Source organism: Tubulanus polymorphus, chromosome 11 (genome assembly GCF_964204645.1).
Source record: "Tubulanus polymorphus chromosome 11, tnTubPoly1.2, whole genome shotgun sequence".
In the NCBI taxonomy this organism is placed as follows: Eukaryota; Metazoa; Nemertea; class Palaeonemertea; order Tubulaniformes; family Tubulanidae; genus Tubulanus; species Tubulanus polymorphus.
In genome coordinates, this window is record NC_134035.1 from 8,499,788 (window position 1) to 8,516,158 (window position 16,371).

At 37.0% G+C, this 16,371-nt stretch overlaps 1 protein-coding gene across 1 annotated transcript; it reads right to left on the reverse strand.

Moving 5' to 3' along the window:
- Positions 1 to 2,537: 2,537 nt before the first annotated feature.
- Positions 2,538 to 10,845, reverse strand: LOC141912681 (uncharacterized). The gene is made up of 2 exons (XM_074804010.1): positions 10,569 to 10,845; positions 2,538 to 9,319 (listed from the first exon to the last, which is right to left on the reverse strand). Exons 1-2 carry the CDS (start codon positions 10,662 to 10,664, stop codon positions 2,564 to 2,566), a joined length of 6,852 nt encoding a protein of 2,283 aa, XP_074660111.1. The 5' UTR covers positions 10,665 to 10,845; the 3' UTR covers positions 2,538 to 2,563.
- Positions 10,846 to 16,371: the final 5,526 nt, after the last annotated feature.

Sequence of the window (16,371 nt, forward strand, 5' to 3'; positions counted from 1 at the left end):
ATATCCGGTGTCCGACGTTCGTAGACAACGTGTTAAATTATTGTAAACGAAAAGACTGAAAGAAGGTCGATACGATAGATGTTCAGAGACAGATCTAGGATCTGATTGAGAGAGGTGTGTGCACCCCAAAATAGGGCCTATTATTACATAATTAAAAGGGCACCAGGAAAGAAAGCTCATCGGAATACACTAACCTATTTTCGGATATACAGAGAACTAGCTTATGAATTTAGACATCAGTTTGATGTAACACCCTGTACCCACCACTCGAATTCGCCCCTGATATCTGTGCAAGATGATTACGCTAGCAATCCCGCACTCATTTCTGGGAAAAGACGACACTTACTTGTATTATACAAGTATATATGCCTGATGATTGCTATTAGAATGTAGCGGAACCTTGCTCAAACAGTATTCATTTATTACAAGAACTTTTTGCCATTTTCTGAACTGCTTATGGGAATAAGATTTAAGTCCCACAATCACGAACTCGATTTCTTTTTTTCGTATATCGCAACGTCAGAATTTGTTAACAATCCGAATTATCGGTTCTCAACTAAAAGCCATTATCAAAGAATAACTCGATATATATATATATATATATATATATATATATATATATATATATATATATATATATATATATATATATATATATATATATATATATATATATATATATATATATATATATATATATATATATATATATATATATATATATATATGTATGTATATATATATATATATATATATATATATATATATATATATATATACATATATATATATATATATATATATATATATATATATACATATATATTTATAGTTTAGTTCATTACATGGATGATTACTTCAACGTCGAGTTAGGTGAGAAATGGTTCACATAGATAAATATTTTCAGTATAAGATATGGAATAACAAACTTTAGTTTAGAGTGGTAAATAAATGGTAAAGTTAATGAAAAATAAACAACATTTTGCGGACATTCTATGAACACAGGAGGGGGGGGGGTGAGTTTACAATTTTCGTCTTTTACGGACAGCTTTAATAATAGAAAGTTTGGATAGATGTATTCCTCAGTAACTTTCGGTAGTTCTAGCTAAGACAACTACAAACGCAAGACCCTGTAATTTGACGAAGCGCAGACGATTAAAATATACACAGATTTATTCCTTAAAGCGAGGTTCATCATAAAGTGACATTAATAGATATGTGATGATATATGAGTATAAATGATACAGATTAAATATAAAACGTGTTTATCTTAATGATTAGTATACTGTCGACTTATTTCATAATACTTAAATACGAAACTAATGTTCTCTGATATCGAGCATATTCTGGCCGTAATTCTCATTGATTACTTGCCAAAAATGGCGGCCAAGTTAATTAAAATAGAACATAACTGCTCAAGAACATCTAACCTATTTAAACACATACTATTGCTCTAGTTTAATTGATTAATATTATTTCAACTATTATATTAAAACACCATGTATTCGGCCATACTTAATAAGTAATATTATTAAATAAAGTACATCCTATGCCTAGTCAATATTTCCATAGAATATGACTTAATAAAATATTATAAAACTTATTACACATACCTGTAATTTGACGAAGAGCAGACGATTAAAATATACACAGATTTATTCCTTAAAGCGAGGTTCATCATAAAGTGACCTCAGCTGCCCTTCGTCCACTATTTATACCTCAAAAATACCATAACCCTGATTGGTCTGTTCCGTGACTTTGCCCACGGTAACTAAGGTTTGGATCACCCTTGTTGGTGGTAACCAATGCCAAACCTGCTAATTGTTGGTACAAACTTGTTAATTACACATTGTTATAAATTATAAATAATTACTCAGAACGACAGATTGTCGATCTCAAGAAATGACAAGTTCGCTTGTTTGCGATACCCTTGACTGGTCATACCTGCCAGGAAGGTAACAGCTTGCATGAACATGTTAATACTCCAATAGGTTCAGACAATATTTTAGTTAATAAAAAAAAAACACAAACATATTGATTTATAAAACTTATAATACTTGAATATAAATACAAAATTCAGAATCGCAAGATTCTGTCGATTATTTTGATACCCATTTTTCAATATCTATTTTAGAGCTTAGCTGTCAGATTAGTGTTGCTAAACAGCCCTTAACTAAATGTCAAATCACATACATAACATCGATAATTATCTCTTAGAAATGAATTTAATATTCTACTCTTTCGCAAACTCGGTCTTATTTTGAACCTGTAAAAAGCCACAATGCATCACATTATTAGATTATCACGAACATGTTTTTTAAACGCACCACGGGGTTAACTTCCCTCTCGTAGACTTAACTGGTGGACATTATATATATATATATATATATATATATATATGTATATATATATATATATATATATATATATATATATATATATATATATATATATATATATATATATATATATATATATATATATATATATGTATATATATATATATATATATATATATAATGTATATAAAGCTCAAATTATTATATTCTTATATTTTACATTCTTATTTCCAAAATTGGGGAAAAATATAGTAACATGTTAGGATTAAAATAAAAGCAACAAAACATTTAATAGAATATGAATAACTAGTTTTTCTTTTCATAGCAATTTTGGTGCCTTCCCCAAAAGCGGGTGCAGTGTTTATACTGTAAACCCTCAGTGAGTCTGGTTTGTTGCTATTATCGGAGTGACGGAGAGCTACAGTGTTACTGTCACACACTCGATGTATCTGACTTGTCTTACTGTCTGCAGAGTTAAGTATTATACGCGGGTGATCTATAAACCCTTGATCATTATATCTGAAACTTATCACCGCTCCTTTGTATTCAGTCTCAGAGTTTGTCGACAGTAATACGTGTTCACCACTCATAACACACGGGTATCCCGCATCTGGATGAAATGTTAGTCCGCAATCCTTGATGTTGATGTAACCGATAAGTTTCGCTTCGGAGGTTGAATACAGTAATCTCTCCGTGCGTTCACAGTAAATGAACATCCGTCCCTGTGAGTTGATATCGAAACTGTCGTAACATTTACAATGTGCACCAAGCTGCTGATATTTCTTCACTTGGTTTCTTTCGATCAAACCACTATCGGGGTATTGTATTAGAATGAAAACATGGAATTCTCTCGCTCCTGTCTGTATGTAGGCATTGTGATTCCGGATCACTAGGGTTCTACATTCTCCAGACAAGATATCACTGAGATCTTCTTCTAACAGCTTGTCCTGATCGTTATACTTTCTTATGTAGTGTTTGTTTTTTTTCTTCACGAGTATATACAAATATCCTTTACTATCACTATCGAGTCCTAGGACCTCATCATCATCATCAGCATCATCATCATCATCATCATCATCATCATCATCATCATCATCATCACTCTCTATGTATATCTTCATTATATTATCATCATCGATGTGATATATATTACTGGACTCCAACTCTGCGCATATAATACGCGACTGTCTACTCGTCTGCTCACCAGGTAGTGACGTCATTAGCTCGGGTGCAAAGTCAGTCGGAATCTGTTCAATGAACGTCAATGAATCAACCGCGTCACCTACGCGTTCTATTAGCCTTGTGACGTCATCAGCGGACTTTTTCAATTTTTCTTTAATGCTCCCTATAGCGTCAGTTGATATCTCACCTTTATCAATTCTTCCCTTAGTGTCATCAGTCGATATCTCTTTTATATCAATTATTGCTATGACGTCATCATTGGGTCTTTCTACTTCATCAATTCTCCCTATGTCATCAGCAGATTTCTCTAATTCATCCATTCTCCCTATGACGTCATCAGTAGTAATCCTCACTTTTTCCTCACTGCTACCTATCGCATCAGTTGATATCTCATCTTCATCAATTCTCCCTATGACGTCATCAGTAGTAATCTTCAATTTTTCTTCAATGCTCCCAATCGCATCAGTCGATATCTCATTTTCATCATTTCTCCCTATGACGTCATCAGTGGATAATTTCAATTTTTCTTCAATGCTCCCTATCGTGTCAGTTGATATTTCACCTTCATCAATACTTCCCTTAATGTCATCAGTCGATATCTCTTTTATATCAATCATTGCTATGACATCATCATTGGGTCTTTCAACTTCACCAATTCTCCCTATGTCGTCATCAGCAGATTTGTTTAATTCATCTATTCTCCCTATGTCGTCATCAGTAGATTTCAATACTTCATCCATTTTTCCCATGACGTCATCAATAGTAATATTCAATTTTTCTTCAATGCTCCCTATCGCATCAGTTGATATCTCATCTTCATCAATACTTCCCTTGATGTCATCATTCGGCATCTCTGTTTCATCAATTACTGCTATGACGTGATCATTGGATTTTTCTACTTCATCAATTCTCCCAATTGCGTCATCAGTAGATATATCTACTATATCCGTTTTCCCCATGACGTCATCAGTAGTAATCTTCACTTTTTCTTCAATGCTCCCTATCGCATCAGTTGATATCTCATCTTCATCAATACTTCCCTTGATGTCGTCATTCGGCTTCTCTGTTTCATCAATTATTGCTATGACGTCATCATTGGGTCTTTCTACTTCATCAATTCTCCCAATTGCGTCATCAGTAGATATATCTACTATATCCGTTTTCCCCATGACGTCATCAGTAGTAATCTTCACTTTTTCTTCAATGCTCCCTATCGCATCAGTTGATATCTCATCTTCATCAATACTTCCCTTGATGTCGTCATTCGGCATCTCTGTTTCATCAATTATTGCTATGACGTCATCATTGGGTCTTTCTACTTCATCAATTCTCCCAATTGCATCATCAGTAGATATATCTACTTTATCCATTTTCCCCATGACGTCATCAGTAGATACCTTCAATTTTGCTTCAATTCTCTCGATTGTTTCATTAGTAGATATCTCTATTTTATCTATTCTCCTTATGACATTATCGTTTGATATATCTACTTCATCAATTCTCCCTATGATGTCATCAGTAGTAATCTTCAATTTTTCTTCAATGCTCCCAATCGCATCAGTCGATATCTCATTTTCATCATTTCTCCCTATGACGTCATCAGTAGATAATTTCAATTTTTCTTCAATGCTCCCTATCGTGTCAGTTGATATTTCACCTTCATCAATACTTCCCTTAATGTCATCAGTCAATATCTCTTTTATATCAATCATTGCTATGACATCATCATTGGGTCTTTCAACTTCACCAATTCTCCCTATGTCGTCATCAGCAGATTTGTTTAATTCATCTATTCTCCCTATGTCGTGATCAGTAGATTTCAATACTTCATCCATTTTTCCCATGACGTCATCAATAGTAATATTCAATTTTTCTTCAATGCTCCCTATCGCATCAGTTGATATCTCATCTTCATCAATACTTCCCTTGATGTCGTCATTCGGCATCTCTGTTTCATCAATTATTGCTATGACGTCATCATTGGATTCTTCTACTTCATCAATTCTCCCAATTGCGTCATCAGTAGATATATCTACTATATCCGTTTTCTCCATGACGTCATCAGTAGTAATCTTCACTTTTTCTTCAATGCTCCCTATCGCATCAGTTGATATCTCATCTTCATCAATACTTCCCTTGATGTCGTCATTCGGCATCTCTGTTTCATCAATTATTGCTATGACATCATCATTGGGTCTTTCTTCTCCATCAATTCTCCCAATTGCATCATCAGTAGATATATCTACTTTATCCATTTTCCTCATGACGGCATCAGTAGATACCTTCAATTTTGCTTCAATTCTCTCGATTGTTTTATTAGTAGATATCTCTATTTTATCTATTCTCCTTATGACATTATCGTTTGATATATCTACTTCATCCATTCGCCTTATGACGTCATTAGTAGACATCTGTAATTCATCAATTCGCCCGATGATGTCATCAGTAAGTATCTTAAATTTGTCTTCAAATCTCCCTATCGTTTCATTAGTAGATATTTCAACATTATCAATTTTCCCAATCATTACATCGATAGTAGTATTCAATTCAGTGGATATCTCTGCCTTATCGTTTGATATATCTACTTCATCAATTCTCCCTATGACGTCATCAGTAGTAATCTTCAATTTTTCTTCAATGCTCCCAATCGCATCAGTCGATATCTCATTTTCATCATTTCTCCCTATGACGTCATCAGTAGATAATTTCAATTTTTCTTCAATGCTCCCTATCGTGTCATTTGATATTTCACCTTCATCAATACTTCCCTTAATGTCATCAGTCAATATCTCTTTTATATCAATCATTGCTATGACATCATCATTGGGTCTTTCAACTTCACCAATTCTCCCTATGTCGTCATCAGCAGATTTGTTTAATTCATCTATTCTCCCTATGTCGTGATCAGTAGATTTCAATACTTCATCCATTTTTCCCATGACGTCATCAATAGTAATATTCAATTTTTCTTCAATGCTCCCTATCGCATCAGTTGATATCTCATCTTCATCAATACTTCCCTTGATGTCGTCATTCGGCATCTCTGTTTCATCAATTATTGCTATGACGTCATCATTGGATTTTTCTACTTCATCAATTCTCCCAATTGCGTCATCAGTAGATATATCTACTATATCCGTTTTCCCCATGACGTCATCAGTAGTAATCTTCACTTTTTCTTCAATGCTCCCTATCGCATCAGTTGATATCTCATCTTCATCAATACTTCCCTTGATGTCGTCATTCGGCATCTCTGTTTCATCAATTATTGCTATGACATCATCATTGGGTCTTTCTTCTCCATCAATTCTCCCAATTGCATCATCAGTAGATATATCTACTTTATCCATTTTCCTCATGACGGCATCAGTAGATACCTTCAATTTTGCTTCAATTCTCTCGATTGTTTTATTAGTAGATATCTCTATTTTATCTATTCTCCTTATGACATTATCGTTTGATATATCTACTTCATCCATTCGCCTTATGACGTCATTAGTAGACATCTGTAATTCATCAATTCGCCCGATGATGTCATCAGTAAGTATCTTAAATTTGTCTTCAAATCTCCCTATCGTTTCATTAGTAGATATTTCAACATTATCAATTTTCCCAATCATTACATCGATAGTAGTATTCAATTCAGTGGATATCTCTGCCTTATCGTTTGATATATCTACTTCATCAATTCTCCCTATGACGTCATCAGTAGTAATCTTCAATTTTTCTTCAATGCTCCCAATCGCATCAGTCGATATCTCATTTTCATCATTTCTCCCTATGACGTCATCAGTAGATAATTTCAATTTTTCTTCAATGCTCCCTATCGTGTCAGTTGATATTTCACCTTCATCAATACTTCCCTTAATGTCATCAGTAAATATCTCTTTTATATCAATCATTGCTATGACATCATCATTGGGTCTTTCAACTTCACCAATTCTCCCTATGTCGTCATCAGCAGATTTGTTTAATTCATCTATTCTCCCTATGTCGTGATCAGTAGATTTCAATACTTCATCCATTTTTCCCATGACGTCATCAATAGTAATATTCAATTTTTCTTCAATGCTCCCTATCGCATCAGTTGATATCTCATCTTCATCAATACTTCCCTTGATGTCGTCATTCGGCATCTCTGTTTCATCAATTATTGCTATGACGTCATCATTGGATTTTTCTACTTCATCAATTCTCCCAATTGCGTCTCTAATTGATATCTCTAATTGATAAATTCTCTCTGTGACGTCATCAGTTAGTATCTTAAATTTTTCCTCAAATCTCCCTATCGCATCATTAGTAGATTTCTCTACATTATCAATTCTCCTAATGACGCCATCAATAGAAGTTTTAAATTCTTCTTCTCTTTTCCACGTTGTGTCGTCAGCGGATATTTCTGCCATTTCAGTTCCCCCTATGACATCGTCACCAGTAGGTATCTTCAATCTTTCTCCAAATCTCCCTATGACATCATTAGTAGATATCTCTATTTCACCAATCTTCGCGATGACGTCTTTCGACGCCTTAACACCGGATAAGGTGTTTACATTGTAAACTTTCAGTGAGTCCTGTTCACGTATGTTATCATAGTGACGGATAACTACAGCGTTACTGTCACACACTCGATAGATCTGACATGTCTCGGTATCCGTGGATCTTAGTACTACACGCGGGTGATCTATAAACCCCTGATCATCATAACTGATACTAATCACTGTTCCTCCGTAGTCAGTCGTAGGTACTACCGATAGTAATACTCGCTTATCACTCAAGACACACGGGTATCCGACATCTGGATCAAACGTAAGTCCGCAATCCTTTATACTGATAATACTGATAATTTGCGCTTCGGATGTTAGAAAAAAAAATCTATCCGTACGGCTACAGTATACAAACATTCGTCCCCGAGAGTCGACATCTAAACAGTTAATAAAACAGTTCACTCTATCCGGTAGGTGATATTTCTTCACTTGGTTTCTATCGATCAAGCTGGTTACTGGGTTATCTAGCATACGTAAAACATGAACGTCTCTCGCTCCTGACTGAACGTAGATGTTGTGACCACGGATCACCAGGGTTCCACATCCAGACAGGATATCGGTGAGATCTTCTGCTAACAGTTTGTTGTCACCCTTGTATCTTATTATGTAGCATTTCTCGTTTTTTCTCACGAGTACGTACAAATATCCTTTACTGTCAGTATTGAGTCCCAGTACCTCATCATCATCATCGTTCGCTATATATCTCCTCATTACATTATCATCATCTATATTGTATACATCGCTGACTCTCCACTCCCCACATATAATACGTGACTGTTGGCTCGTCTGCTCACCAGGTAATGACGTCATTAGCTCGGGTGCGAAGGTCGTCTGAACCTGTTTAATCATTGTTAGCGAATCAGTGACGTTATCGGTAGATCTGGTCGCTTTCTTATCAATCCGCCCTTCGACGTCATCAGCGGATCTCTTCGCTGTTTTGGTTCTCGCTTTTCCATCGATGTTTTTGGTCACTTCCAATGTTTCAAGTTGTTTTTCATTACTAACGGTTCGGGATTCAGGGATCGAAACACTTGTATTTACTTTATATGATTGTGTCCCATCTCGACCGGTACTGATAACATTCAGTCCTGCAAGCAGTGATTGTTGAAACTGCTCAAGACTTGACTTATACCGTCCTGCTGTCTCTGCGTCTTTACATTTGACGACGAACTCTTGATTTTGTGGGTGATGCATGAACTGGATGGGATGATCTGGTATCTCAACACCAGGCGGCGCATCTCTCCATTCTAACCTTAACTGAAATAGAAAATCATTTTATATTACTCTCATTCCTTTAATGAAAAATGATAATACATTCAGTTATTTCAATGATTATTCTAGTATTTATAAACTCGTTGTACATGACCTCCTGAAATCCAATAAGCTTTCAAAAATGATTGCTTATGAGCAAATCTTTATCCATGGTACAACAATGTTTGCCATAGTTCTACAATGCAAGGTGCTGAGAGACAGATAAGGAATGAAATATAGGATTGTTCTCTGAGGTATGGTGTCTAGTTCGGGCCATGCTAAAACAGTTCTGCACGGCTAGAGGAACGATAAAAAAATCTTCACACTGGCCCGAGGCCCGTTTTTTGTGGGTTTTTCACGCTAGAATTCAAAACTTTTGCTTAGTCCGGTGAGAATTCAAAAAATTTGGTTTTTTCGAGCGAGAAAAATCCAAAGTTTTGAAACCAAAAAAATTTGGGCCAATATGAAGAAATGTTTTGTATCGTTCTTCTAGTCGTACAGAAAAACTTTTTGGTATGGCCCCGATCATCAACCATTCCGAAGCCTGTTTTGTCTGGAATCGTTTCTCCAAACATGGTGGGAAATTCCCTACCATATCTGGCCCCGATTTACTGGTATATATACCTGTCATTAGGAAATCGATCCTTTCCAAAGATTTGATTATAACGAAAGTTTGGTTTGCTATGTGGGGCAAAAACCACTTCAATTCCGATAATAAAACAACGGTCGACCATACAAAAATAATTGCTGATAAACAAATAGTTTCAATCTAAGAACACGTCACTTTCGTTTTAGGTACTTTTCAAAAGCCTCTCTAGGACCATTCAAAATGTACTAGAATATTATACATTCAATAGCTATACGATAGAATGTTTTTAATTTTTGATAATTTGATTATTAGGGATTTTCTATTCATTTCACGATGCATTGAGCGATTACCAATAGGTGTCTTCTTTTACTCTGATTGCAACAGACAAATAGATTTATTTAGGTAATTTTACGAAAAAGATAATGTTTAATGAAAATGATAAGGTATAGATGAATGCCTACAAACTGTAAAATGCATTAAAATATCAATGGTTGAGTTCAGCTCTTCATCTTATTCTAGTTATTAACACCTTCCCAAAACTGACTGGGAGCTATGCGTTGAAATAATGAAATACGCGTTACTGTCCGTCGAACATGCCCTGCGTGCGACGATTCAACGCATCAAAATTTTCACAAAGACTTCTAGATGAAACTGATAGAATCATACCTCATCAAACGGCATCATTTGTACGGATACATTTTGTTCGGTATAAACGGTTTTTAGTTTCTGTTCAATTACTGTCTCCAGTTCCTCGGTCCACATAGTTATCGGCAATTGTAACAGTTCACGGACAGCGGTTATCCGATCGCATTGCAAATCACACAACGGATGATAGAAGTAATTTCTAAAACCCCTATTCGCGTTCTGCTGATCCGAAAAGACGTGAATCTTACGGTCCTTTAACGTAACCGCAAATTCAAACCTATATAGAGTTCTAGTTGCCATGATTGATACCCGGAATAAACGAAATTGAACTAACGAGTGTATACTCTTACATGAGAAGGTGATATATCTGTTTCGAGGGGTTTGTTTCGAAAGTCGAGATTTCTTTTAGAATGATCTAGTTCAATCTTATCTGCGTCGGTTGACTTATCAGTTCTTGAGAAGGAGTCGTTATCTCGTAGTGACAAATCCCAGGCGTTCATAACTGCGTTATCAAGCCAATTTCCCTTCGTTTCATTTCAATTTCTTTGCAGTCCATATCGATTTCTGTTCATTTTCCCTATCGGAATGTTATTTCAATCGTTAAAAACTAATTCGTTTTTTTCACGTGTGTTGTAGATGTATCTACGACGTAAAGCCTGCAGAAAGCTTGTGTGTGCGTGCGCGAAACGGGGGTTTTCCTGACATTTTACGAAAACATCAATAAGCGTGTGGGACAAAGCGGTTGGTTTTCGCAATCTTTTAGCCACCTTTTAAAGTGTATTGTATGACAGAATAATGGGTGCTAATTTTTTTTCTTTGTAAAATCTGTAGCACTTAAACTTTGATTCTTTGAAATCATATCAACATTATCAAATATTCACAATTTTCTGTAGTGACCCGATAAAATTGATAGGCCTATAAATAAATCTAATGCCAATAAACCGCCCTGCGATATAGTAGTGTAATAATAGAACAAGAAAAATACTTACGAAGAAAATATTGGTGGCTGGTGGAAAAATGGAGAATGTAGTGATATGTACATATAGGTGAAATGTGACATAGAGGTTTATGTATTTGGGGATTTTTCATGTAACTAGGGGTCGAGGGACACCGTGGTCACTTTGGATATGATTATAAGACTGGTGTATATAAAGTTTCTATTGTTCCCATTTATGCACGGTAACGTCTTAAGAGGACGCCAAAAAAATGGGAACCGTACTTCATTTTTTGTACGAGAGAAGTATCGAAAACCCGTATCATATCGACAAAAATAGAACTTCTGGTCACGAGAAAGGGCCTATCCTGCGGCAGTAAAATCAAGCCCGGCGAGAAAACAGAGTATGAGTCATGTGTATAGTCACGTAAAGGCTTGTACGTATGATCTAATCTGATAAACAGAGCCTTGATAGTCTCAGATTCAGGGAGACTCAAAGGTTCTAATCCTAGCATCGGGCGACAAGAAAGTTTTATTTTGTTGGAATCGAGTTTGAGTAGAATTTGAATAAAATTTGTTTGGTCGGCATCCATAAAACCGATAAAACGTGGTAACAGAAATTCCCACTTTAAGCCACAGAAACGCCTAGTGATGTCAATGATGCCATCATTGTTATGGATCCATTCTGTAATTTGAAGAACTGAATTCAGTTTACGTCTTCTTAAAGTAATTTTCTTTAATTCAATAGACCGACTTAATTAGCATTTGAAGTCGCCTAGCGTCAAGTGAAACTAACACTAGTTCTGGTTTAGCCTGACGGAATTCGACTATTACTCATACACAAATCTATTCCATTGGACACGGAAGACAAAAAATATTTCAGAAGTTTCTTTCATGACATTTTCCTGCATAACGCAGATGGTTGTTACCCATGTAGATACATAGATGATTACAGACTATGCATCACAAGCGTAATTGCACCATTGAAGAGGGTTGAACGCGGTCTGAAGTATCTCTTGTTATTTCATTGGGAGCCGATTGCTACCTGCTGCTGCTGCTGCTGCTGCTGCTGCTGCTGCTGCTGCTGCTGCTGCTGCTGCTGCTGCTGCTGCTGCTGCTGCTGCTGCTGCTGCTGCTGCTGCTGCTGCTGCTGCTGCTGCTGCTGCTGCTGCTGCTGCTGCTGCTGCTGCTGCTGCTGCTGCTGCTGCTGCTGCTGCTGCTGCTGCTGCTGCTGCTGCTGCTGCTGCTGCTGCTGCTGCTGCTGCTGCTGCTGCTGCTGCTGCTGCTGCTGCTGCTGCTGCTGTTTGAATATGAATTTTTACATCGCAACTCACATCCACTGAACCGCCTCAATGTGTTTTACCACCAAGACGATGGGATCACTTCTTTAGTCTCAACATTTACCGTTACGGATATTCATCAGCTTCACTTCTGGGAATGATTCTAAACTCCGTTTCTATTGTAATATTCAGAAGGATCGGTCGCTCCACTTATCAAACTATTATAATCCTTGTCTGGTTTGATATACTCAATGTACCACTGCTTTACAGTTCGCCAAAATACTGTATTCCTTTATTTGTGATTGACAGGGACCCGACTCGATAATCCCCGGATTCTTCCGGTCCCTGACAATCTCATTATTATCTCTGCTCATATGTGTTTCTGTATTTGTTACCAGTATTCTTTATGAGATTGCAAATAAAATACAATATACAATATACACTACTGTTTCTAATTTCAGTATTTCTACTTTACCCGTTACGTATTATTCTTTGCTCGATTCAGTTCTCGGGCGTTACGATGATTGGTATTTTGGACATGAAATTATAATATGGGCGCTACCATTATTCTATACATTTCAAACTGCCATAAATTTGGCCGTTGTGATCGTCAATTTTGAAAGACTTCCTGGTTGTCGCGAGTCCGCTGTATTTCCGGCTCAAAATACATTTTTAAGACTCAAAATACATCCCCTGAATTGAGAATATTAAAAATGGTTCTTATAATTGTATTGAAATACCGGCATCTATAGATCGTATGTTACATTTTTCCAGTGTGTGGTGTTTGGAATAAGTTATGGTATATCTGGAAGTGACCGAATGGTCATGCGCAAAGTAGGAATACTGCTCACTGTTTTTGACTCATCTGCAAATTTTTTTGAAACATTTAGAAAAAAAGCTGAACAACTCTTACTTATCAATTATCTGTGCGATTCGCAGTAAAACTATTGTTTATCGGGAAAATGAAAATTAAATCAATGTACGTATTCTAGAAATAGCGGATCACCCGATCCTCTGAGTAACGACCTCAGAGAACCGAGGAATATCCTTTAATTCAACTGGAAAGAGCTACCCTCCGTGTTCTAACCAACTTTCTGTTTACGACCTAATTTCTAATTCGTGCTACCTCTCGATCAAATCGAAAATCTCCAATCCAAAATTGATTCTATTTAAGAAGAGAAGCTTATGCTGAATAAATCTACACAAGATTTCTTAGTCAAATACGAATCCGGTATTTCGGGTTCGAGACACATTTGATACCACTAAATGTAGTAAGTGGAAACGCATATATAGTGCGAAAAAAACCAACTTTTAACAATGATTCAATAGAAATAATTCTTAGTTCAAAAATTGATTACATTTTAAGTGTATCCAGCAGAACGCAAACGTGATCCAAAGGATAGAGCGTCACGCAGGTGCGCATCCTTGGACCCGGTATCGCAATTGATAAAAAGGGCCCCCAACAAACAACTCAGGGGGTTAAAACCATATAGAAAATTTACTGCTTCTTTGTGAATGAAGTCCAAAGTGATGACCTGATGACAGCGTTTCTAAAATGTACTGCATTGAGATGTAGTTTCCCGGCAATAAGGATGAAATCCGAAAACAAATGATGTACCCGTCATGTAGAAATGTGCCCTTTTTACTTCGGGGATGAAATGAAAAAAGACGGAATTTTTCTACCGTCTGACGTGACATACGCCGAAACCAGCAGTAGGCCACGGTGACTCCCAGTTATAAAGTTGTTGATGGCAAAATATCTTGATTTCTTGAGGAGAAAACTGCATTAATGTAGCAACTCCCAGTTATAAGGTTCTGGATGTGATTGCCAACGCGGTATTTACGCACTGCTGTCGTGCGTCGGCTGTCTCCCCGACCTTGCCAGCAAACGACAGAACCATATTGACGGAAAAGACCCGTGGTTTTCTACGGGTTCTGCTCCGCTACCATGATCGAATATAAGGTTGCCAGAGAAACAAACCAAACGTGATGATTTTCATCCGATTCGCCGTATGGACACGATCAATCAGATAGGCTCATTGTCAGGCGCTCTACTTCCGGACTGAGAAACCGCGGTGAATGCGTAAAAAGAGAGGATGGCAAAATAGCCGATGCTACTGGGGTAATCGGGAAAATTGATTCAATCCAGCTTGCTAATTTAATCCTATTTGCTAATAGTAACAGCCCTTCCGCGGTTCAAGGAGAGTTCGAGCGAACTATTACCGACGATTCTTGTGATGTTACGGAAACGCCTTTCTTCGCCCGTGACTGATTTTTTACGATTAATCAATACGGGCTTGGTTTGTATATACGATTAACTGTAAAACCAACGATCGAAGAGGTTGCGATATCGAAAAGACGAAATTATCGGTGATTCGCATTCCAGGCGAAGTTGGATTTCTCGTGGTTTAATACCTTCATCGCTAGCAGGTTTTAAATGTGATTTTGTAGCCCTTCAAACCTACATATTCAGTGTCTAGGAAATTTTTACATCCGCGCCTAATTGCCTCTTGATAGTTGACTTGTTTTGAGTTTTTTTATTATAGTACAAATAATCTAAATCATACTGCATCGATAAATCTAGGGTGGGTTGTTCAGAAACTTGGTATGTACATGTCGTGAAGCGTTTTCGGTTAGAGGTGTCATTTTTTTCTATTTGTAGCTTGGTACATAGCGTTGTGCGTAGAAATGATTTCTGCGGACTGGTGGGATGAGATCACGTGGTTCGAAACTTTGTAGCATGATAATTAGGGAGTAAAAAGGGAGGTTAAGACCATCACAACGCGACGAAAGTTTTAGAGCAAGCGGTGTTCGACTCGTTCGACTCTGGGAAGCCAGGTAGTGGGTTCGAACCCCGTACAAATTACCGAAGTGCCCCGGACAAGCCTCTCTTCATCCGGGAATACGTATCACAGAGAAAAGGGGCCACAGAAATTATAGTTCTACTAAAATTACTATGAAAGTTTAGATTCCTTCGATCGCCGTGTTTTGTTGCTATAACGAAATGAAGATATAGACTAATGACAAGGTGCATCTTTTATTTCCGTGACTACAAGACGTTTCGCCTTAAAGCCTTCATCAATTGAGAATTTGTTGCTATAACTTCGATAGATATTAACCCGGCGTTCGACCTGACTCCGCGACGACATTGCCAATGCGAAACTTTCCACCTCCGATTTAAATTCTACCCACGATCGAAGACCGATTCATTTTTCTAGCGGCATGACGACGCTCCTTAAAGAAACCGATCCAGACGATGACGGCTCGATATCGCGTCAGTTTCATATAGGTCCTGTTTCGACGTTTTAGTCGATTCCTGGCAAAGATTGCTTTCTGCTCGTTTAATTCGCTTTAATATTCGGTATCGCTCGCTGTCTGGGCGCGTATTTCGTATTAAGTCGGTTTAAAAAAAGCGGCATCCATTTCTCTGCGTCTGTTTTATAGGTTTTCAATACGACCCGGTAAGTCGACGTGACTCCACGCGATCGTTACGGAAATTGTTTGATGTCTGGAAAGCTTTGTATTCGATAAACATTTATTATCGATGCGTAGTTGCTATCGTCACATCCATAGCGAGAAGTTTAAATATTCAAGCGTATCATTTTCCACG

What these genes read in the sequence shown, in the direction of transcription:
- LOC141912681 (XM_074804010.1), bottom strand. Translation starts at nt 10,664, where the DNA reads ATGTGGACCGAGGAACTGGAGACAGTAATTGAACAGAAACTAAAAACC. An exon ending in AAATGATGCCGTTTGATGAG is followed by an intron (nt 9,320 to 10,568) that starts GTATGATTCTAT and finishes TTTCTATTTCAG; the next exon opens with TTAAGGTTAGAATGGAGAGA.